Below are 24,531 nucleotides of genomic sequence, written 5' to 3'. Positions count from 1 at the left end.
CAGACATTTTTTGCATCTTTTTTTTTTTTTTTTGAGCTCTTTTATGGTGGGCATTTACTTCAGGTTTGGTCCTGGTCCCACTATTCCCTAATGTATTTCACTCATCTTGACACCCAAATTTATATCCCTGCCTTCTGGGCATTTGAATTTGTAACCCCAGACTACAACATCAAACTTCATTTAGTGGAAGTTCACTTTGAATTATGAAGAAGTAGAGTAGAAGGTCATCCCTACTCCTATTGCCATTTTCTATTAGAGACCGCAAACAAGAATTACCTTATTTCAGAAAATAGTGAATTCAATGACTGAGACTTATTTCTAATCTATGAAGAAATAACTATGAGAGGGAGAGAACTATCAGAGAAGATACCACATTTAGAAATGTATATATTTCCACCTGAGGCCAGGAAGGATCTTTTTTCTCTACATATCACAACTTCAGGGCAGAAACAAAAGCAAAGGCTATAGGCAGAAGGTATAATAAGAATTATGAGCCTGGGGGTGCCTGCGTGGCTCAGTCGGTTAAGGGTCCGACTGCGGCTCAGGTCAAGATCTCACAGTTCATGGGTTTGAGCCCTGCATTGGGCTCTGTGCTGACAGCTCAGAGCTTAGAGCCTGCTTCAGATTCTGTGTCTCCCTCTCTCTCTGCCCCTCCCCTGCTCATGCTCTGTCTGTCTAAAATAATAAACATTTAAAAAAAAAAACAGAATTATGAGCCTGGGGCGACTGTTATAATTTATGAGATTCTAGATTCTTTGTATTTTCCCTATACTTGTTACTTATTATTATTCATTAGTTTCATGATTGCCAGTAAAAATTCTTCAAAAAACAAAGGACCCAAAGTGTATCTTCGAAAGCACTAAAAAAAAAAAAAAAAAAAAAAAAAAAAAAGAATAAATTAAGGCAACTACATTCCACCCCTACAGGAAGTCTTAAAGGAGAGGATCTCCAAAGAATCAAACTGATTATAACACTGAATAAAGGGAGAAGCAGGCTGGGTCCCTCTGTGCTCTAAGAACAACTACAAGAACAAAAGATAAACAAGGAAGTAAATAAGTAAGTAAAAGACAGCATAGTCCATCAACCTGAGACAGGAGACCAGATGAAGTAAATTTCATGAGTGTATACACAGGCAGTCCCCAACTTATGATGGTTTCACTTACAATTTTTTGACTTTACAATGATACAAGACTGATATGCATTCAGCAGAAACCATACTTCAAATTTTCAGTTTTGATCTTTTCCCAGGCGTTTATGTGATAAGATACTCTCTTCTGAAGCTAGGCAGAAGCAGCAGCCACAGCTCCTGGTCAGCCACATGATCACACCATTCTGTTTTTATGCTTTCAGTACAACATTCAATAGATCGCATGAGCTATTCAATACTTGATTATAAAATAGGCTTTGCATTAGATGATTTTGCCCAACTGTAAGCTAATGTAAGTGCCCTGAGCACGTTTAAGGTAGGCTAGGCTAAGCTATAATGATCAGGAGATTAAATACATTATGTGCATTTCAACTTAGACGATATTTTCAACTTACCATGGGTTTATCAGGACATAACCATAAGTTCAGGAAGCTCTGTATATACACACTTCAACATTATCTATCTTAACATAGAAAGCTACTATTCAAATAATCAATTGCACTAAGTAAGGAGATTCCTAGTTCTCTTCTTATGGAAATTAATGGAAAAGATTTTAATTTTTTAATGCTTTAGTTTTAGTTTTGAGAGAGAGAGTGCACTCGTGAGCAAGAGCAGGGGAGGAGCAGAGAGAGAGGGAGACAATGGATCTGAAGTGGGCTCTGCGCTGACAGCAGAGAGCATGATGCAGGGCTGGAACTCACCCATCAACCAACCCCAAACGTGGGAACATGACTTGAGCTGAACTTGGACGCTTAACCGACTGAGCCACCCAGGCACCACAAAGAGATTTAAAACCTGTATCTATAAAGATGACTCCGGGCACGACAATACTTCCTAACAAAAACAGTTTAATAATCATGGAACAGTAACAGCCAAGCATTATATATTTTTTAAAAAATAGCATTTTGGTTTATATAAATATTAATGGGCACCAATCACTCATTCAAGTATTTTTTCAAACAAGACCACTTTTGTAATGTTAGTGATAGGAATTTAGACTTCAGAGTTTAAATCCCTGTCTCAGCCTTTACTATGACCTTGGGCATGTGCCTTCCTTTCTGTACTTCATCTATAAAATGCAAATAGTAACAATTCCTACCTCAAATTCCTTGTAATAACTAAATAAAATAATGTGTGCAGTGTTCCCAGTAGTTCCCAGACTTTCAAGCACTTCATGAAAGCTGTTGAGATGTGCTCTTCACACACAAACTACGTTTGGTTAATTTCACATTAAATTTGGGTTTTTAGGTTTCATCTAGGCACTTTCCTAAAATCTGAAAATAACTTGATAAGTATTGGACATCAAAAGATTTCAAGTTCCCCTTCTCTGGGAGGTTACTCCTGGCGCCCTTCAAATGAAACTTTTTCATTTCTTTATAAACCTTCACAGGAACCTGAAGCATGCTGTGCTCGCCGGCCGACTGGCCCTGTTCCATCTGTGCACGAGAAGAAAGTAACTGCATAGTTTGGCCCTGAGTTTTGGTGGCTGCTCGGTGATCATTCAGGATAGAGACAATAAGGGCGACCATTAACCGAGCAAGCAGGATAAAAGAATCTCCCGTCTTCAGCGAAAAAGAACGCGAAGGAAGGACCCAAGCGCAGCCGGCACCAACCAGCTCGCCCCACTGATCCTGAGGCCTGCCACAACCTAGAGAGCCAGGTGGATGAGCGACATCACAAGTGACGCCAAGTCATTTTCCCACGTCCCTTCCCTGCCCCCTCCAGGCCTGCCGCGGCACAAGCGCACGCGCAGCTCCACTTCCGGGCTCCGCTCCTCGCTACCCACCATGCTCTGCGGCACCGACCTGTCGCAAAGGCCGCATTTCTGTGGTGAGTGAGCGCCTCGCTTTCCGTGCGGTGCGGCGGCGACGGAGGCCCGTGTCCTCTTCCTCCTGCCGCGGGGCCAGATCCCCTGACGGTGTCCAGCTGCGCTTAAGTCTGGCCGGTGCCACCTCTCTCCGCAATGCCCCCCAAGAAACAGGCTCAGGCCGGGGGCAGCAAAAAGGCGGAGCAGAAAAAGAAGGAGAAGATTATTGAAGTGAGTACCCACCCCCCCTCCCCCACTCATGCTGCGAGCCCTCAGGGAAGCAGCCTCCTGGTCCCCCGCTCCATGGCTCCTGCTCGCGTCTTCCGGGGCGACGTGTCTCTCTGTTTGGCTCTGTGTAGCCCACTGCCCCTTCTCCAGCCCCGTGATGAAGCTCGCTACCTCTCATCGCTATAGTGACGCTGCTGGCGCCCCCGCACCCAGCCTTTGCTTTGCTTCTCCGCCCACACGCCCGCCTTCGCCGACCCCGGTTCAAGAGGGCACCCCCACTCCAGTGCCCGCTTCAGGGATTTTGTCCTCCAGTCCTTAAAATTGAAGACGTTTCTAGGCTTGTGTTTTTAAAAAGTACGCTGAATGGGGTCGGGCTAGACTCCTTCTAGCAGGCCGGCTCAGGACGAGCTTTGTGTTCTTTTTTTTACCTAACACTTAGGAGTACTAGTTACTTCTTTCGAGCCAACAAATTACCATTTCGTGGTTTTCCGATCCATTTCTAAACTGGTACAAGTTGCATAGAGAGTGGAGGTTTCTTTAAGGTCGCAGCCCACCGATTTGTACATAGCTCTTGATGTATACGTTGTAAATTACATCGACAGTGCTTGAAGAGATTACGTTTCAATGTCACTGGCTGTGTTGTGTCGTATCTGAATTTATTATATATATTCATTTAGCGCACTGAACCTATATAGCTCTTTAATGGCAGAGAATACTGTTGACGTTCTTGAATGTGTTGTATTTGCCTTCCAACGACTGCTAGTGAGTTTCTGAAGAGAGTGAACCATCAGTGAATTTTAAGTAGTTCTTCCTGAGCTTTGGATGTAATTGGAAAAAAAAAAATGACCATTTTTCTGCGTGTGGTATACCGGAATAATGGACAGTCTTTGTGGAATCGTTACTTTTTACTACAGCCCGACCAAAATGCCTGTTGGGTGTTTTGAAATGATAAGTTTATTTATAAATGTTTACTATTTTTAATATTTGGTATTTACAGCCGTGAAAAATAGCAATGAAAGCGCTCAGGGCTGCATAGTATAAACTTAATCAGTACTTGTGTTTGTTTCTTTTCACATAATTTTTAACGTTGCTGGTTTAACCTGCCTATAAAGAATTCTAGTAATCTTGGCCAAGTTCCAATTCTGAAGCAGAACCTGTATTCTAATTGCCAATTTGTACTATTTAGAACTGTGAGGAAGCAACATAGCCAGAACTTTAAAGGCAGACTGACTGTCATCTTCACATCTGTGTCTAGTATTATCGTTTTGAACAATCTGGACTACTGGCACTTAAGTAGATCCCTGGGAATGGTGATCTGCTAGCATTCAGTGCTGTGTAAACCAAGGATATTTTAGGGATGACATTTTACTTGTAAGTTTTCTTTACTGAGAATGAATTAACATGATACAAAGTGAAATTTCCTTGTAGATAAGAAATTAAATGTTACCTGACAAAGTACCTCATGTATTATTGAGCTTTAACTCTATGAAGTTATTTGTTTCATTTGTAATTGGTAGGAGTATTTTTGTTTTAAGTAATTGTGAATGAAAGTCATTGATAGTATTTATCAACTAAGAATGTCGATAATGGCTTTGTTCATCTTGTACAAGGTTATTCTTAAGGTAAAGAGGAAGCAGCCTTAGTTTCATTAATGAAGACTTAGCCAAAGAAAAAAACAAAATTAAGACAGTTGCATTCTTTCATTCTTTAACTGACAAAAAAAACCCTAACAGAGTGGTGAACTTAGCCTGTCCCCCCCACTCTCATTTATCATAAATGATGAGCACCTTTTTAAAATTTTTTTTATTTTAATGGATGTAAGGTTTTGCAGATGGAAGTGTGTTGCATGGATATTTACTACCACTTGAGAGGTACAACAATACTGTGAATTAGTGTTAAGTTTTATCATTTGTTGTAAAACTGGATTTATAGAGAAAATTCTGTTACCCAGCCTAGTTAGGAAATAATATATTCCTTTTTGTTAAATACTATAATAGGTGCCTTTTGTTTTTTTGTTTTGTTTTTTTTTTAACTTTGCTAAAGCCCTAGCATGTCTTGATGGTTAGTGCATGGGGTTAAGGATAAAAATTGATTATCCGGGGGCGCCTGGGTGGCGCAGTCGGTTAAGCGTCCGACTTCAGCCAGGTCACGATCTCGCGGTCCGTGAGTTCGAGCCCCGCGTCAGGCTCTGGGCTGATGGCTCGGAGCCTGGGGCCTGTTTCCGATTCTGTGTCTTCCTCTCTCTCTGCCCCTCCCCTGTTCATGCTCTGTCTCTCTCTGTCCCAAAAATAAATAAACGTTGAAAAAAAAATTGATTATCCGGAGCTAAAACTGATGTACCTCTCATCAGCAAAATGGAGTGAATTTCTGTATTACAGAGTTATATGATTCATGGGTTAAATGAGATGACATGTAAAATACCTGACATATGATACATACCCAATAAATGGCAGCTACTATTATTTATTAGTATTATAAATAAGAACTAGTTAGGAGAAATAATCAGACTGACCTATACTGTCTGTACAGGGCTTACTTTCTGTCACTTGAAATAATTTCTTTCTATTGCCTACATTTTTTCTTTCCTTCTTTAAACCTCCCAAAATTTATGAATTCATTTAGATTAATAGGTATTTTTTTCTGAAATGAGTATATCGAAAAGGTTATGGTTCTGTTAGACATTCATGCAGTTGTCCCAAATGGCATATAGCATTTGCTTTCTTACAGCTAACATTTATTAAACTGAAGTCAGCTTTGAGAAATAAAGGGTTTGATTATGGAAAGAGAGAAATAATCTTTGTGTTTGGGACAAGTAAATAAAGGATATCCAGCCAAGGACTTGTAGCAGCAAGGAAGTAGTAATAAGACACCTATAGAGATGGGATCTAGATGTGTGAAGGATGGAGCAAGAGAAATGATTGGTTGCCAATGAAAAACTTAAGTCCAAATCAACTGTTGATTACTTGAAGCTAGATTAACCAGCTGCAGAATATCTCTTGTATGAATGGACAACAAAAATACATTAGACAGTAAGTACTGGGGGGGGGGGCGGCAGTGGGTGAACGTGACCAATTAATGAAATAAAACAATGCTAGCCTGCTAGCCTCTATTTACTCTAGTGACCCAAAAGGTAGACCACAGTTATCTTGGAGCACTAGTCGGTATTGACCTGCTTTCCCAAGCCCTTCCTTTTTTCAGATATCTTGTTTAAGGAGTGGAGGCTGGCTGTAAAAGAAGCATGAATATATAATAAGGTGGGAAAGGGAAGAAGGCTCAGTTTTTTTTAATGTTTATTTATTTTTGAGAGAGAGACAACACAGAGTGTGAGCAGGGGAGGAGCAGAGAGAGGGAGACACAGAATCTGAAGCAGGCTCCAGGCTCTGAGCTGTTAGCACAAAGCCCGATGCAGGACTCTAAGCCATGAACCTTGAAGTCATGACCTGAGCCAAAGTCAGATGCTTAACCAACTGAGCCACCCAGATGCCCCAGAAAGGGTTAGTTTTAAATGAAGTCTGGAGTTCACTGAATGTTAAGGCTGTGGATCCTCAGGGAGCCATCCTTTTTTAAGAAATACTACCTGTTTTCTAAACTCCTTTGTATTCAGTTTCCCAAATCTGAAACACGCACACAGACACCTACACACACTGTTCCTTCCTTATAACCTAACTTTTGGGGCCTTATTGATCCAGTGAGGACTATTTGTTTTATTTTAACCATGATTTGGATTTGATTGTAACCTCCAGTCTTCCTGTCTCATATCCCCCAGACCCCCAAATCCAGGATAATCTTCAGGTTAGTGTTTGTCCTAAATTCAAGAAAAAGGGAGAAAGTCCTTTTAAAGTATTCCAAATTATAAACCATTCTATTTTCACTAGGTGTTGTTGATATCCCAGATCAACAATGTGGTATTCAGAAAGCTTTTTTTGTACCAACCTGCACAATAACCTAATTAGGTTTCTCTGGGAAATAGTTTTTCACAGTGGGAAGAACAAAGACTTTGCTTGGAGTCAAATATACCTTGGTTCGCATGTCATCTGTGTCACTTAATAGTTAACTCTTACTGAGCCAGACATAGTTATCAATGTGTTGGAGAAAGGAGAGAAGACAGCCATCTACAAGTGATAAACTTATGCAGCTTCTTTAATTCTCTCAGTAAGATAAGTATTATTAACCTTTTTATAATTGGGGAAACAGGAACAGAGATTAAGCAGTTTGCCCAAGGTTACTAAACTGGCCATTGGCAGAGCCAGGATTTCAACCCTGTAGGTCTGGCTGCAGAGTCCTTACTGTTAACCAGTGTGCTATACGACTTCTTTATAGTGAATCTTTTAACTTTCATAACAATCCTAAGAGGTTAGAGTGAGACCCACTTTATAAATAAGAAAACTGTGGCAAAGAAGGTAATTTCCCTAGTTTTGTTTGAGATTAGAACTTTGGAAGTCTGAGTCCAGAACTCATAAATCGTCACACTATACAGTCTGACTTAAGAAGAATTATTGAAGATTTCTGAGCTTCAGTATCCGCATTTACGGAGTGAGATAATAGTACATCATAGAATCGTTAAGAGGATTCAGTAAAATAATATTGAGGTGTTTAGGTTTCATGAATGCTAAATGGATGTGTCCCCTGTCTCCGTGGAAAAAATAATTTCTGAGCTCCAACCTAATTAGAGACTTTAAAAACACAACTCATTCATTATCTCTTAGGCTGGTTAATTATGTGCTAAAGCAGTGTAATTAAACCTGAAAAACTGTTTTTCTTCAGGGATCTGGAGCTTATATACCTCCACCAGAATCTGTTGTCATGAGTACTTCTTTCTAGCTGGTCAAGTCCCCTTAGAGGACTTTAGTCTTTCCTAAATCTTTATATGTCAGTATCTGCCTTGATATTTGGCCTTGTTTATTCATAGTTTGTTCATTTTCTGTTGTTAACGTTTGGGGCATGGTTTGAACTCCAGTTATGCTTTTCTCTGGCAAGGCATATGTAGATGCTGTTGCACTTTTGATACTGATTTCTTTTTATCTAGGGTTTTCCATCTTCCCTGCCCCCCATGAGAGCTCACTTTTTGTAAAAGGAAAGTATGGCATTTCACACTAGTTGATGTATGTCCTCACCTCTCTTCATATGTCACATTATACTTGACCATCTTTTCTTCTTACTGAATTGAATGTTAAATTTTCTTACCTAAAAACAAGGAAAACCAGCCATTAAAAAACTCAATTTCAGCTTGTATGTCCCTTCTTTTTAAAAAAAAATTTTTTTTAATGTTTTTTTTATTTTTGCGACAATGCAAGAGACAGAGTGCAAGCTGCGGAGAGCAGGTAGAGAGAGACACAGAATCTGAAGCGGGCTCCAGGCTCTGAGCTGTCAGCACAGAGCCCAATGCGAGGCTTGAACTCAAGAACCATGAGATCATGACCTGAGCCGAAGTTGGGCACTTAACCAATTGAGCCACTCAGGCTCCCCACCTTCTATCTTTTTTTTATATATACATAGGTTATAGAAAATTCATGTAGAATTTTGTAATATGGGATATTAAAACACGAGAATAGAAATTTAAGTAGGGGAAAGTGAGATTTTGATATATGGATGGATATAGATGTGATGAATGAATAAAAAGAGAACTTTGTAGAGCTAAACCCCTCTTCATCTTGTAGTCTTAAGAACACTGATCTATTTTATTGATTCTGAGATTCTGCAAAGTTATGTTGTGTTGGAATGTCTTCACATACTAATCCTATCAATACTGTTGTTCTTTTCCAACTTGTCCACATAGGTATTCTTTACCTATAATACTTTCTTCCTATTATCTTGTCCCTTTCCTCAGAAATAATACCAAAATAAAGGCTTCAAAATAGTCCATTTATTTCAGACTAAATTCCTCTCAGAGGGTCTCAGGTCCCTTTCAAAAGTAAAGACCTTTTTGCCTCTTCTTCCTTTTTCAAACCCACCCATAACCGAGAATGAGAAAGAGATGCAAACTCCATTTTAAAATTAAACATCTAGGGGTACCAGGGTGGCTCAATTGTTTAAGTGTTCAACTTTGGCTCAGGTCACGATCCTCATGGCTTGTGAGTTCAGGTCTGCTTCGGGCTCTCTGCCCTGAGTGTAGAGCCTGCTTGAGATCCTGTGTCTCCCTCTCTCTCTCTGCCCCTTCCCCACTTGCATGCGCTTTCTCACTCTCTCTCTCTCTAAAAAATAAACACTAAAACAAATTAAACTTCTATTTCAACCTCAACCTACAAAGTTTGGTAGTGTATGGATAAGTGGGTAACTGGCTCAGTAGAACAGAGCATTCAGGCCTGAGTGCCACCTAGGATTGTGTCATTAAGAACCAAGTGGATTTGCTCTGCAGAATTCTGGAAAAACTCAATAATGGGAGGCACTGGTTAATGCAGAAGATGAGAGGCTGGAAACTGAGGGTTACAAGTCTTAGAAGTAGCTGATGGTTCTTATCTACGAAGACTAAGCCAGATAATTTTCCCAATGAGAAATCAGGGGTGGAATAAATCAAGAAGCCTCTGTTTCTGGAACTCTAGGCACAAAGGAGGTAGAGGAGAGAGTAGGAGTGGGGGTGGTTGAAATATGAGACTGAAAGGAGTCTGTGCAGTGAAATGAGCTAAGAGACACTCTCTCTCACCTGCTCTCTTCTCAAGATCTTTAGTCAGGCTTAATGCACTCCTAGGCAGAGGATCCTTCTGAGAAACAGAAAAGCCATTTAAAAAAAAAAAAAAAGACTTCAGATACCAGTATTTGGTGATTTCCTGACAGCCTTGCCACCCATTCATCTAAGGATGGAACCCACACAGCAAGCCTCCTGTATTAGTTTCCTAGGGCTGCTGTAACAAATTGCCACAAACTGGGTGACTTAAAACAACAGAAACTTATTTTCTCACAGATGTGGAAGCTAGAAGTCTAAAATCAAGGTGTAAACAGGGTCATACTCCCTCTCAAAGCTCTAGGAAAACATCTTTTCTTGGGTCTTCCAAGATTCTGGTGGTTTCTGGCACTCCATGGCATTCCTTAGCTTATACCTACTCAAATACACACTCAGACTTGTAGAGTGGCTTCTGAATGTTTTTGTACTAAATGCTTATGAATAGATAGCCAAAGATCATTAGTGCCTTGCACATAATAAGCATTCCATATGTGATAGCTGCTATCATATTAATAGCTTTCACAAATTACTATATTAATATTCCAAATTTAAATAAGGTATCGCTTTTAGTTAGGTATACCTCAATTTTAGTATTTCCATATTAACAACAGCTAGGAATGTGTACGTTTCAGTAATTTGAGTTCTATAAATTTAACTGTTTTGAAGGTCTCCTGGCTGGCTCAGCATGCAACTCTTGATTGTGGGGTTGTTAGTTTGAGCCCCACATTGGGTGTAGAGATTACTAAAAATAAACTTAAAAAAAGTTGTTTTGAAAAGATAACTTACCAAAACAGAACAAAACAGTGCAGAACTTAATGTATCTTATGCAGTATTTCCCAAAATGTGTTCAGCACTACATAATCCTATAGGATACTCTGAGAAGAATGCATTCTGAGGTAAAATAAGATGTGGAATTGCTCCTAACTATATCCCTTCTGGTAAAGGCTCTAAGATATTGTACACTTAAGAATTAAAAATACTGTTAACCAAGCATTTTCCTAAACTTACTTGACTGTAGGTCATCTTGTCATGTATCACAATTCTGCACATCCAGAATTTATATTCAGAAACAGACTTTGGAAAAAGCATCATAGAGTAACAGGTTTAGTAATGATAAGTATGTATTAAATTGTAAAGAATCCTGGGTCATATGTTGCCTTGACTTGATGTTTTAGCGTTTTGCATGTCTATATAGCATAAGAAGGAATAGTTTTCTTACCAATAATTAAATGAAAGAATGACTTTTAGATATGACTGAAAAAAAAACAGATAAAAAATAATATAAATTGCTAAGTTATTTCTGTACTCTTTTTCATTCAGGATAAAACTTTTGGTCTAAAGAATAAGAAAGGAGCAAAGCAACAGAAATTTATCAAGGCTGTCACTCACCAAGTTAAGTTTGGTCAACAAAATCCACGTCAGGTAAATAACTTAAATTTCTGCATTTTCTTCATACGAATGTAATAAGGCGTCTGTTACAGATAAAAGTATTTGGCATGGTAATTGTATTTCAAAATGTAATCCTCCTCTAAAACTTTTCTGCATCTTCCCTTTGTTACTCAGCAATACCTCTTAGATATTCCTCCAAGCCATTCTGATATAGCTCTAATTTATTCTAATGGCTGCGTACTGTTCTAGGATGTGGATGTACTATATCCATCTGTTTCAACTATTTATAAATGATCTCTTTGTTTCCAGTGTTTTGACACTAAGAACAATTCTGCAATAAGTATCCTTGTACATGTGTTCTTATAGACATTTGTGCTTTTTTTTCTGTGGCGTAAATTATCTATGACACATTTCTAGATCAAGGGAAATGGATTTCATTTTTTCTTCCAAAGGAAATGGATTTCTAATTTAATAAATTAGGTCCCTTTCTGTAGAGATTGTAATACTTCACATTTTCATTTTCAGTACATGAGTTATAGATACTAAAGTTCTTTTTAAGGTTTTCCAATCTGGTAAGTATAAAATGAGATCTCATTTTTACTTTGTTTCCCTCACTACTAGGAGTTTGAGTATCTTTTGGTTTGGTTTGGTATGTTTTTGTTTTGTTTGAGTATCTTTTCATATGGTTGTTGACTGTCTGGGTTTGTACTTTTCTGACTTGTCTATTCATATCCTTTACTTTTCTGGATGTCTTTTTCTTGTCATTTATGAGAGACATTTTATGTCTGCATTACAGATAATTTGTGATGTTTCTATTATATCTGCTATACAACAATTTTTACTTTTTGTATTGTTAGATATGTCTAGATTTTTTAAATAATCTGCACTACTAGTTCATGTATGTTTTCTTACAGTCTATAATTTGTCATAAATTTTTATGTCACAAAGTTAATTTTCTTTCAAATGAATAGGCACTCATACCAGCATCATTTACCACTGAATTGAGATACTACTATTGACATATAGTAAAGTCTCAAATATGTTAGGATCCATTTCTGGATTCTCTTTTATGTTCTATTTATTATATGTCCATAAACTAGTGTCACATTGATTTTGATTCTTGTGGCCTACTAACATATTCTATTAGATATTAAAGGGAGTCCTTTCCCCCAGATGTTACTCCTTTTATATTTTTCTTGGCTACCTTAGGCATTTATTCTTCATATGATTTTGAAATAATTTTATCTATTGGCAGTGCATTCAAAAAAAGTTAGTCCCTTTTCTTCAAGTTATTTAAATCTTTCACTTTCTTGAATTTAAGATTCTACAGACCTGCATCTTTACTTTTAAAATGTACTTTTTTCACCACTCTGTCCTTTTTCTTAACTTTTGGAAATACTTTTCTTTTCATCTGTGATATCAGAATATATATTTGTGATCCCAGTCTGAAACAAATTTCTGTCACTCAGATTATCTCTTTAAATTAGTGCCTCCAACATAGAGACACAGCCAAAAACTACTAATCTTCCATGGTGCTAATTTAGTAGCCTGGTTTAATAAAAACTCATGCTGAGATCTTGGAGTCAGATCAATTTGGGTATGAATTCCCCTATCTTCTTTGTTATATGATCTCAAGTTATTTAGCAACACTGGTCTTAATGTGTACAGTGGAAGGGCACTTACCCTTGTAAGGTTCCTATGGTGGTTAAATGAGAACATAACATAAATCTTCTGGTGTAATACAGGTGTGTGGAAATAATTCACTTTTCTTCCCTTATCCCTTTTTTCAATCCTATTCTGCTCTCCATATTTTCACTTGTGGGAAGTATATTGACTGGTAATTTTATATTTCATAGACCTGAGAAAGTCATAACATTCGTGGTGGTGGTAATTGGGATTTGTAGTACATTCAGGATTATATTTTTTGATTATTTCTTGGGTACCTGGGCTTTTATCTGTGAAATGAGCAGCAGTCCTGCTGTTAGAGCCAGGCAGTAGGCACCCTACTGTAGGCCTTGTGTTGCAGAGGATGACCCTACTCTTTCGCCTCCAGACATAGCTCTCCCACAGGCAAGGAGTCAGTGAGGTCAAGGGAATTTGTACCATCTCTCTACACAATAGTTCAGGGCCTGCAGAGGTCATGTTACCCATGTTTATCTTAGAGTACCCTGTGCTGCCAAGTAGCACATATGCCTGAAGTAGTCAAAGGTAGGGTATGTGTTCACTTCAGTGACACATGTATGACAAAAGAAAGGTGTGTGCTAGGAGTGTGGACAGAGCCTGAATCCACACCATATCCTACCCCATACCTTCCACCTTCATGCACTTACATGATGGGATGAAATTCAGGGTGGGAAGAGGAGGAGGAGGAAGGCGTTGACTGCTGCTTTACTGCCATGCTCCAGTGTAGAACTCCATGGAACCTGAGCATTTTAAATTTGAACCTGTCCTTCCAGGTCACAAGGTATATTTCTTAAACAGGTATAAACCATACTTTGTTTAGCATTAGCTTGATTTCTAACTCACAAATATTCTAACTTACAAAAATGGTTTATGAAGCCTCCGTTGTACTCTTGCTCTAGGCCCCATAAATGTTAGACATGTGCCTAGTGAGCAAAAGATATTTTCATTAAGATAAAATGACTTAAATTTTTTCTTTTTAAAAAATGGTTTACAATTTTTCTGTTTAAACACATCCCATCACATCATCAAAGTCAGGATTTGGGATGTCTTTAACCTAGCATTTAGTCATTCCCTTCCTAAAATTTCTTCTTCCATGAATACTTCTTTGTGCTGGATTTCTATCTATTTCTTTGATGTTTCTTGGACCCTTTTGTAGGCTTTTTAAGGTTCTGTTGCCTCATTTAATATTGGTATTCTTCAGGGAACTGTGCTCTTGTCACTTTTTTTTCCTTGTCACTTCTTCATGCTGTCCTATCTCATATACCCTAAAGTTTTAATTATCTATAAGCTGTTTCTAAAATTTTTATTTTAAAGCAGACCCTCTCTCCAGATACCAAGATCCATGTCCACTTGCCTTCTGAGTATTAGCTCTATCCAGATGCTCTGTAAGCATCTCGTACTCAGTATGTCTAAAACTGAGCTCATCTCTAATTTCTACCCTGAAACCTGTTCCTCTTGTATTCCCTGTCTCGTTTAACAGCACTAACCATAAATGTAATAATTCTAGACTCCACCCTCTAGCTTGCATTTTATATCTAGTCAGTCACTTAGTAGTGTCAGTTCTGCCTCTTTCAGAGCTCTCTCTCTCACTTCTCTCATCTTTTCTGCATCCTTGCTACTAATGTCTATGTTAAGCTCTTGTGTTTTCTTGCCTACAGCAGTTGCATTAGCCTCCTAATTTTCCTTGCCATTCTTTGGCTCCTTCTAGTCCACTTTTCACACAGTTGCCATTGTGATCTTTATAAAACACAGTCTGATTATGTCATTGACTTACTTTAAGCCTTTGAATTTTCCCTGTCACCTACTGATACAGTCCAAACTTTTCATTGATGTTTCTCATACCCTGTTCCTTCTGGTCCCTGTATCTTTGCATTGGCTGGCTCTCTCTGCATTCCTTTCCTTGCTCATCAGAAGAATTCATCCATAAAGTATTAGCTCAGTCTGATTTTTATAGGCATGTAGGTAGGCATTCCTTGTTCCCAGAGAACCACATATTATATTATAGTTGTTGACATGTCTGTCTTCCCACTAAATTCTGAGCTTCTTTAAATAAGCATCTTTATCTTTTCATCTTTGTATTCCCTGTCATCTAACATAGGACCTGACATATAAATATTTGGATGAATCCTCTAATCATATTAGGTATGTAAATCGTGTGCCTGGGACTGTGTCATATGTCATATTTGTTTTGTTTAATCTCCCACATTGACCTAGCTCAGTGTTTTCCCACAAGGGTACTGTAGGTATTTTGGGTGGTACAGTTCTTTATTGCGTGGGACTGCGCATTTCCTAATGTTGGCATTTCTGATCTTCAAAACGCACCCACATGTTTCTGGGGAGTGGGTGGTTGTCATAAGAAAACCCCAGGTGAGAACCATTTACTAAAAAAGCTGGGCATGTAGCAAATGCTTAATAAATGCTTATTGCTGTAAGCTTTTGAATATGCTTTTTACTTGGCATGGTACCATTTATAAATTTTTTTAAAAGTCAACTGATATAAAATCTTGCAGTTTCGTTTAAAAGTTTAACCACACTATTTAATATATACGAAAAGCCATTGTAACACTGATACTAAGAGGTAAGGACTATGTACGTGTACATGCGTGAATGTTTTGTTATAATGTACTATTGTATAGTGAAAACAATTTTATTATATGAAATCAAATTACATATTATACCTGGGAATATTATAGGTAGCACAAAGTGAGGCTGAAAAGAAGTTGAAGAAAGATGACAAGAAGAAAGAATTGCAAGAACTAAATGAGCTGTTCAAACCTGTAGTTGCTGCTCAAAAAATAAGTAAAGGTAAACTTTAAATGTGAGGGTATTATTTTTATCAAATAATATCAATATCAATAATATCAAATCAAATATTCATAGTTAAAAACTCTTAATTTATTTTATGAATACACAGACAAAAAAAAAATAGCAGAAACAGACCCATAAATTACAGAGAACAAACTGATGGTTGCTAGAGGGAAAGGGACTAGGGGGCGATGGGCAAAAGGGTGAAGGGGAGTGGGAGGTACAGGCTTCCATTTATGGAATGAATAAGTCATGGAGATAACAGGTACAACATAGGGAGTGTAGTCAGTGGTATTGTAATGGTGTTGCATGGTGACAGATGGCAGCTATACTTGTGGTGAGCATAGCATACAGACTTGTCAAATCACTGGGTTGTACTCCTGAAACTAATGTAACATTGTGTTATCAACTATACTTCAATTAAAAAAAAAAGTCAATTTGTTTTAATGTCTATTTTCTTCAGATTATAAGCTGATGTGTCTGCTATGGAAATGATCCTTCCTTTGTCAAAATCTGTATCAGTGACTTTTTTATGAGTCCTTTGTTTATCTGCTCAGCTATGTGATTGTACAACTATAACTCCAGCTACTAGCCCCCCACTTAAGGCAAAATTAAGGATTAGACAGTCCACTAATTGATTTATAATATCCATTCTTTGGTGGTGGCCAAGGCAAACCTATGGTTCTATAAATTGTAAGTTCTAAACTCTTGGCAGTATACCTCCATGTATATTTCTCTTTTTGCCTCTGCTTCATTGACTCCAACTAGACAATGACTGTGGAATGTGTAGGAGTTTGTTTGGTTTCCCACCCCTGGAAATAAGAGTAAGAACGGTAAGAATAAAAGAAACAAATACAGATATGAAACGCTGTAGAAGGGACTTTAAAGAAATGTCTTAACAGTCACTTGTAAGTGGTATTTTCCTCTCACATCAGTGAATAGAAAAATAACCAGTTCACCAACAGTAATTATATCTCAGATAGAAGCTATACTTTGTGATCTGGCAGATTGTAATACAAATATCGTGTGCCATTTGACATAGGTGCAGATCCCAAGTCTGTGGTGTGTGCATTTTTTAAGCAAGGACAGTGTACTAAAGGAGATAAATGTAAGTTCTCTCATGACTTGACTCTGGAGAGAAAGTGTGAGAAGCGAAGTGTTTACATTGATGCAAGAGATGAAGAACTTGAAAAAGGTATTTTTTAAAGACCTTTTCTTAAAACTATCTTTTGGTTGTTACCAAGATATTTAGTACTTGAAGAATATTTTGGTCTTTATGAGGGCTGTGTTTGTATAGATAGATAGATAGATAGATAGATAGATAGATAGATAAAATTGTTTTCCATAAAGCCTGAATTTATAGCATTATGTCCTTGATTAAATGAATTTTGAATTTTTCTCACCCTCTCTTCCAGTACCACCTTCTTACTTGTCTAAACTACGTAGGGTTTTGGTGAATAATTTCATAACACTGTTTATTCCTACCTATGGCATAATTTAAAGAAAATGTGTTAGGTCATAAGTCTTATGATACAGTTTTCCTGTTTAAGGAGATATGCAATATGTTTTGGAAACAGATAAAATTATAGTATTTAGTTTTCATATCTCTTTTTATTTAGATACTATGGATAATTGGGATGAGAAAAAACTGGAAGAAGTAGTGAACAAGAAGCACGGTGAGGCGGAAAAGAAAAAACCAAAAACTCAAATAGTATGTCCTTTTCTTGAATTGAGTTGCTGTGATATTTATCATTAGGGAGAATTATGTGGCAAGGTATTTGCTGCCATTTTCTACTGGATTATTTTTTAAATTATTGGATCTTTTGATAAAGATAAAGTGCATCAAGCTTTGTTTTTGGAATTTACAAGTGTAAGTTATATAAAATTAGATTCTTAATTCAAAAGTAACCTTTGAAAACCATGTGACTAAAGTCTTCAAATACCATTTTTTAAGGTGATTTTACTTTCTATCAAATATGGATGAATACAATTACATATTCAGATAAGAATTCTTTCCTTATTTTTTTGTGCAAAATGAATGGAAGGAGAATTGATAAACACTCTGTTTTAGTGGTAGGTAGACTTTAAATCAAGAAGATTGAAAATATTGTGACATTATGAATTGCAGAATGAGCTTTGGGTAGGTAATGGCTCTAGTATTCCAGGAAATGTACTTTTAAAAATCGGTGCCTGTTTCTCAGACCTTCCATTCATGTCCATATATTTATCTGTAGGGAGGTTATGGTGAAAAACTGTGGTGTGCTAGAAAATTTCTGAATACTAGTTTAACTTATATCTGTTGTATTTTTTCGGGAAAAGAGTATTGTTTGTTAGTCAGTTTTTCTTATTTCTGAAGTTTATTACATGAGGCTTCAATACAGTTGTATCCTTTGTTGTTCCTTTTGTACCTTGCTTCCTTTCTTCATAGATGTGAGAAATTGCCTATAATTTCAAATAATTCAAATAATGTATCATTACTGCACGTAATTAGTTTTTAAGAAGGATCAAGCCAAAACAAAATCATTGGTTTTAGTTTTTTATAACCATTTATATTTTTTCACGTCTTTAAAAATCAGACTGGGTGTATATTTACAAAGGCTAAACTGAGACATGTCCTTTTGTATAATACAGAATTTGGAACAGCGTTGAAAATTTTATGTAGATCCTCTCTAAAGGGAGTTTGCCATTGTATTAAGAATTTTAAGATTATATGTACATTTCTGCACAAAGTGTGCTCTGTACATAAGTGAGTAGCATAAGGATGTGAATCAGAATGTACTTGTTCCATAAACTTCAGCATTTACCTTGGAAATGGACTACGCTGAGCCACTACTGGTGAATATTATTGTCTCTATAGGTGTGCAAGCATTTCCTTGAAGCTATTGAAAACAACAAATATGGCTGGTTTTGGGTATGCCCTGGAGGTGGTGATATTTGCATGTATCGTCATGCACTTCCTCCTGGATTTGTATTGAAAAAAGATAAAAAAAAAGAAGAGAAAGAAGATGAAATTTCATTAGAAGATCTAATTGAAAGAGAGGTAACTAGAATTTTTTCATGATATGAAACTAAAGCAGTATTTATTGGGAAATTATAATATTTACCACTTGGGGGCATTAGCATGTTATGAAAGGGGGAAAAAAAATGACCTTTTCCCAAAGTTGCCTTACTTTTTATTTAGTTTTTTTTGTATGTCTAAAATGTAAACCTAGCCATAATCGTTAGCCCATCATGACATTAATTTGGGGATTATAAAATAACTTCTAATGCTATTGGCTTATCAAATAAATTCTTTCTGTAAGATTGATATACTAGTATATTCATTAAAATAATATTCAGATTGAACTTGAAGTTTTAGATGTTTTTCCTGAGGTCTTATTCTTTAGCTATTTTACTAATCAAACGTGTTAAAGGAGACAACTTCTACAGTTTTTCAGTTCATGTTTTTTCATCATTCCTGGACTGAAAGCACTCACTGTGTTGATAGAGGGGAATATGTCTCATTGAAGAGAATCTTCCGCTATTCATTTCTGGCTCAGCACAAAAGAGGTTTACTCCATGAAATAGTAGACACGGCTACTGAGTTAGATATGGCTTTTGGGAGTGACAGGAAAATGTTGAGATTATTGGAAATTCTAGATTTAGGGTTGGATATTTCAAATTATGTCCAGTTTTCCCTTTTTTTTGGATAACCTAAATATGTTGTATAAATGTCTAAGGTTGGGATTATATATATTTGTTCTTAAATGGTCATATTGTTTAGTGTCTCAACGGAGGCAATATGCTATAATAGAAAATACAGACTTCAGAGTCAGGTATATTTGAGAATGTTTGTATCCTAGTTCTACAACATATTAGCTGTTAACCTTTGGTAAATTTCCAATCTCTTTCTGTTCGCTTATTTGTGGAGATCAATGTGGTAGCATATGTGTATAAAGCATTCAGTACCAAATACCTGGCAGATGGTCAGCAAGTATTATTTTTCCATACATTTATTACTTGATTATTGGCTCTGAGGAGATGATGTTTTTGCTTAGTTTTTTTCCTCATCTCCTGAGGAACACAAATGAAACCTGGGTATTGTCATAGTGTTTTTCATATTTTTTTGTTTTCATCAGTTAATTTACATTACAACAATTTCTCCTGACAAGTTTTCCTCACTTTCAATTTTGAAAAGAAATCCAGCTCAGGATAATATATTTTACTGCATTTAGAAATGTTTGTTTTTCTGGGGCACCTGGGTGGCTCAGTCGGCTGAGCATCCAGCTCTTGATTTCAGCTTAGGTCATGATCTTAGAGTTTGTGAGATCGAGCCCTGCATCGGACTCTGTGTTTACAGCATGGAGCCTCCTTGAGATTCTGTCTTCCTCTCTTTGTTCCTCCCTCGCCCGCACGCACGTTTGTGCTTTCTCAAAATAAACATTAAAAAAAATAAACATTAAGTTTCTCAAAATAAACATTAAAAAAATGTCTCTCTGGACACTCGTTTTGCTCATTGCTACATAAAATGAAAATGAATCAGTTTATTCTAAATTTGATGTCTTAACAGTCACAGGAAAAGACTCACTTGCATTAAGAGAAAACTCTTAAATACTATTAAAGGTGATTTGGTGGGGGGAAAAAAACAACTCTTTTCTCTTTGCAGCGTTCTGCCCTAGGTCCAAATGTTACCAAAATCACTCTAGAATCTTTTCTTGCATGGAAGAAAAGAAAAAGACAAGAAAAGATTGATAAACTTGAGCAAGATATGGAAAGAAGAAAAGCAGACTTCAAAGCAGGGAAAGCATTAGTGGTATGTCCCAAACTCACCCGAATAGACTCTTTATTCTTTCTTTCATTTTATAATTTCTGTGCCATGCAAAATTTATTGTAACTTAATCATGTGTATGTCTGAAATCAGTAACCAAGAAATGTTTGAAATTTGCCCTGAGTTGATATGTTTGTGTACCTGAATAGATTAGTGGTCGTGAAGTGTTTGAATTTCGTCCTGAACTGGTTGATGATGATGATGAGGAAGCAGATGATACCCGTTACACCCAGGGAACAGGTGGTGATGAGGTAAGAGGAAGCTTTGGCACTTCTGCTCATGTTGATGGAGAGAGCCGATAGAAAGTAACAGAGTAACATGGTTAAGAGTAGCAACACTGGGACATTGGTTCAGATCCTGACTCTAACCTGAGAAATTACCTATACTATAGGTCTCCACACTCTTCTATAATAGAGACATGCAAGGTACTTGTGAGAATTAAATGGATTAGTAAAATTATAATTCTTAATAAATTAGAACAGTGACTGGTATAGTTAAGTACCTGTATGTATTAGCCGTAAAAAGTATGTGTTTTATTTTCCCTCTAAAAGAAAAAAAAGATTTGTTTGTTTTCTAATATTTTATACTGAAAAAGAAAGTACAGAGTAGGAAGCAGGAGACAACAGCAGAATCATTTAGTTATAGGTAAACGTAGCTGACTATTCATTCTTGGTATGGTATAAAATTCTGACTTCTGTCTTTGAGTTGAAAATAAAAACATCATATTCTATATGTCAGAGGAAGAAGCTTGAAATATGGCATTGCTTTTCTTTTTCTCAAGTTTAGAAAAAGGAATGAATTTTGACAGTTGTCAGTCATTTGTTTTCACTTGGCATTAGCAAAAATTTTGTTTCACTAAGATAAATGTCAGAGGTAAAAGGCAAGTAATTTATGAAAACTGTCCTCCTAAGTAACAACTTTCTTTTCTGTGTTTTTAAGGTTGATGATTCAGTGAGTGTAAATGACATAGATTTAAGCCTGTATATCCCAAGAGATGTAGATGAGACAGGTATTACTGTAGCCAGTCTTGAAAGATTCAGCACATATACTTCAGAAAAGGATGGTAAGTATGCTAATTTGTGTGTAATTTGAAGAACTAGGATTCTGTCTAAAGAGGGAAGGGGGTAGTTTAGACCACACTGGCAAACTTGGATGCCTGCAGGGACCAGACTGGCAACATAAATGTGTGGTTTGACTGTATATAGAAATAGTGAATAGTGGAAGCTGTAGAAATGGGTGACTGGGTGGATTTTGAAGCCATTAACTGAAACTAGAAGGGGACAGAAATGAGTTTGGAGATGTAGGTAATCAGTTTGGGATCTCATGATACGAGAACATTCTAGAACACACTGCAGACCTCAGTGTTCTGGAGTAGTCAAAAGAGGGAAAGCTTAGGAAAGACACTGAGAAGGACAGAGGAAAATTAAGAAAGAAGTTTTAGAAAAATCAAGTAGGATGAGAACTGGAAATAATTCTTCAGTTGCTGTTAGGGAAGAAGTTGTAGGAACAGGGTACCAGTTTTCATCAGGACTGCGATGATAAGAGGAATGAGGAGAAAAATAAGCACATATGTAATAGTGCCATGACTGAAGAGTTTGAAGAGAAGTGAAAGTTCAGCATGGTTAGTATGAGAGAAAAAGGTAGGAAGAGTACTAATCAAGGCAAAGGTTGAGAGAGCAAAACTAAAACTTATTTTTACAATAAAGGAATACAAGTTATAACTTGAAAAACTGGCTTGCCTTCCTGAGATCCAAGTGCTGTAAGACAATATTGTCTTAATGCCAGTATGGAGACCGATTTGCTCCTTTTACAAGTAGGACTTTGGTGACAGTAGGTATGATTGTAAGAACTTCCAAGGCTATAATCCTTGTGATTTTTGTGATCAGAGATGTTTGAAATAGCTAAAATCTACATTAGGCTATTAAAAATTATCTTTGTGTAAATACTGGTGTCATGAACACAAAAAGACTGCATTTTTGTTTTCTCAGTCTTTTCGAGCCTGTAAGGAAAAGTAGCTGCATAGCCCTAGTCTAGGTTCTTTTTTCACAGCTTGATGACAGGATGAAATGTTTTTGGATTCACATGTATTTGCACCATTACAACTAGTGTGATTTAACTACTGTTACCCCAACCAAAAGCTAAGTAGCTGCTTAAAACATTTTTTGATTCCATAATTATTTATTCAAATAAAATATGTGGAAGTTGACCGTTTAAAACCTAATTGCTAGGTCAGGTAGGAAACAAAATTGTATAAGGTAAATCTTGTTCTCAAATGTATAGACTGTTAAGCAGTTAAATGTCTATAGTACAAGACATACCTTACACTAGGTCTAGGTAATTGTCACAAATAAGCTTAGAAAAAGAAAGATCAGTTCTTGGTGGAATAATCTTAGGGAAGGCTTTCATGAAAAAAGGAAAAGAAATGTAGTATCAAGTCTGTGACTATCAATTGCTAATGGAATAGTGTTTTTTGTTTCTGGGCCTTATTGATTTCAATATTTATTTTTAGAAAACAAATTAAGTGAAGCTTCCGGAGGTAGGGCTGAAAATGGTGAAAGAAGTGATTTGGAAGAGGACAACGAAGGGGAGGGACAGGAAAATGGAGCCATTGATGCTGTTCCTGTTGATGAAAATCTTTTTACTGGGGAAGATTTGGATGAACTAGAAGAAGAATTAAACACACTTGATTTAGAAGAATGACACCAAACAAGTCTGAAAAAATTAAGCCAGCTCGGCATGAGTTGAAATTGACTACAGTAATTTTTTTCCACCTAGAATTCTTCAACAGGATGTTTATTTCCCATGCTGATTCTGGAGGGCTTACTCTCCTCCCAAAAAGGAATATTCTCCCTACGTCTTGTCTTCTGACTTTGGCTACATCTCATAGTAAGTTCAGAGTAGTTCATGATAAATTGAAAATATAATGGTCATTGCAGAAAATGATTGTTGTAACTGTCCATTCAAGTAGGAAGTGTAACTGCTTTTCCAGCTTTTGATTTTCATTGGGCATGTATTATAAGAACAACATAAATTTAAATTTAAAATACCTTTCATTTAATGCAGTTTTTAATGAGTGATTTCATTTTCTTTGTATTTATATGTTTTAAAGACTGCCTTTAAAATATGAGCACTGTATTTCATAAAGGAAACTGCATATGCAGATTCAGTATTGTATATCTTGGGACAATTAGATGAACATATAAAAGGAAACTTCTTTAACCTGACAGAATCAGCTGCAATGCCCTGTGTTAAACTGTTTTAAATGTTTCCCTCTTCTTTTTTGCCAATAAAGTTGTAAATAAAGACCATCATACATTAAAATCCAAATATGGTCCTTTTTTTTTTAAGTTTTTATATGAATATTTTTTTAAAACCTGTAGCTTAAGGATTTTAATTAAATATTATCTCTTATAGTTACCACAGAAGGAACAGACATTTAAGGATTCTCTTAACTGGATATGGAACTGTATAGAATACTGACAGTACTACTATGAGTTTAGTAAACTGTTATGAATTTGGCCTTAAGAAGAGACTGTAGGTAATGCTACAGGCAAGTCTAATTTCCTGAATTGATAGATACCAGCCTAATTAAATATCACCCTACAGTTGAACTAAAAACTGCTTAGCATCATTGTGGAGATGGCTGATATTATAGTAGTATATACTGAAGTTTGATTACTATGAAAGCATGTAAACAAATCCACCAAAAAACTGAGCTGAGGGTCTTTGTCATTGAGTTCCCATGAAAAATTAGGGTGATACATTTAAAATAATTTTTTTTGATGTTTATTTTTGAGAGACAGAGTGTGAGTGGGGGGAGGAGCAGAGAGACAGGGAGACACAGAATCTGAAGCAGGTTCCAGGCTCTGAGCTGTCAGCACAGAGCCCTATGCAGGGCTCAAACCCACAAACCATGAGATCATGACCTGAGCCGAAGTTGAACCACCCAGGCGCCCCAAGGGTGATACATTTTAAATGGACATAATTTGCAAATGACAGATTTGTAC

General features: G+C 36.8%; 1 protein-coding gene across 1 annotated transcript; it reads left to right on the top strand.

The window, feature by feature from the left end:
• The first annotated feature begins 2,991 nt into the window (after positions 1-2,991).
• On the top strand, positions 2,992-23,851 carry ZC3H15 (zinc finger CCCH-type containing 15). Its single transcript, XM_047084659.1, has 10 exons — positions 2,992-3,185; positions 11,161-11,262; positions 15,606-15,717; positions 16,760-16,912; positions 17,337-17,428; positions 18,575-18,757; positions 20,363-20,509; positions 20,674-20,775; positions 21,464-21,587; positions 23,034-23,851. The coding sequence occupies exons 1-10, from the start codon at positions 3,111-3,113 to the stop codon at positions 23,222-23,224; spliced, it is 1,281 nt and encodes a 426-aa protein (XP_046940615.1). The 5' UTR covers positions 2,992-3,110; the 3' UTR covers positions 23,225-23,851.
• The last annotated feature ends 680 nt before the right edge of the window (positions 23,852-24,531 follow it).

Source organism: Lynx rufus, unplaced genomic scaffold (genome assembly GCF_022079265.1).
Source record: "Lynx rufus isolate CCGP_SWC_20201006 ecotype Redwood Valley unplaced genomic scaffold, mLynRuf1.p SCAF_2, whole genome shotgun sequence".
NCBI classification, from domain to species: Eukaryota; Metazoa; Chordata; class Mammalia; order Carnivora; family Felidae; genus Lynx; species Lynx rufus.
The sequence above is the reverse complement of the archived record's forward strand: the minus strand, read 5'-3'. Positions and strand labels throughout refer to the sequence as shown.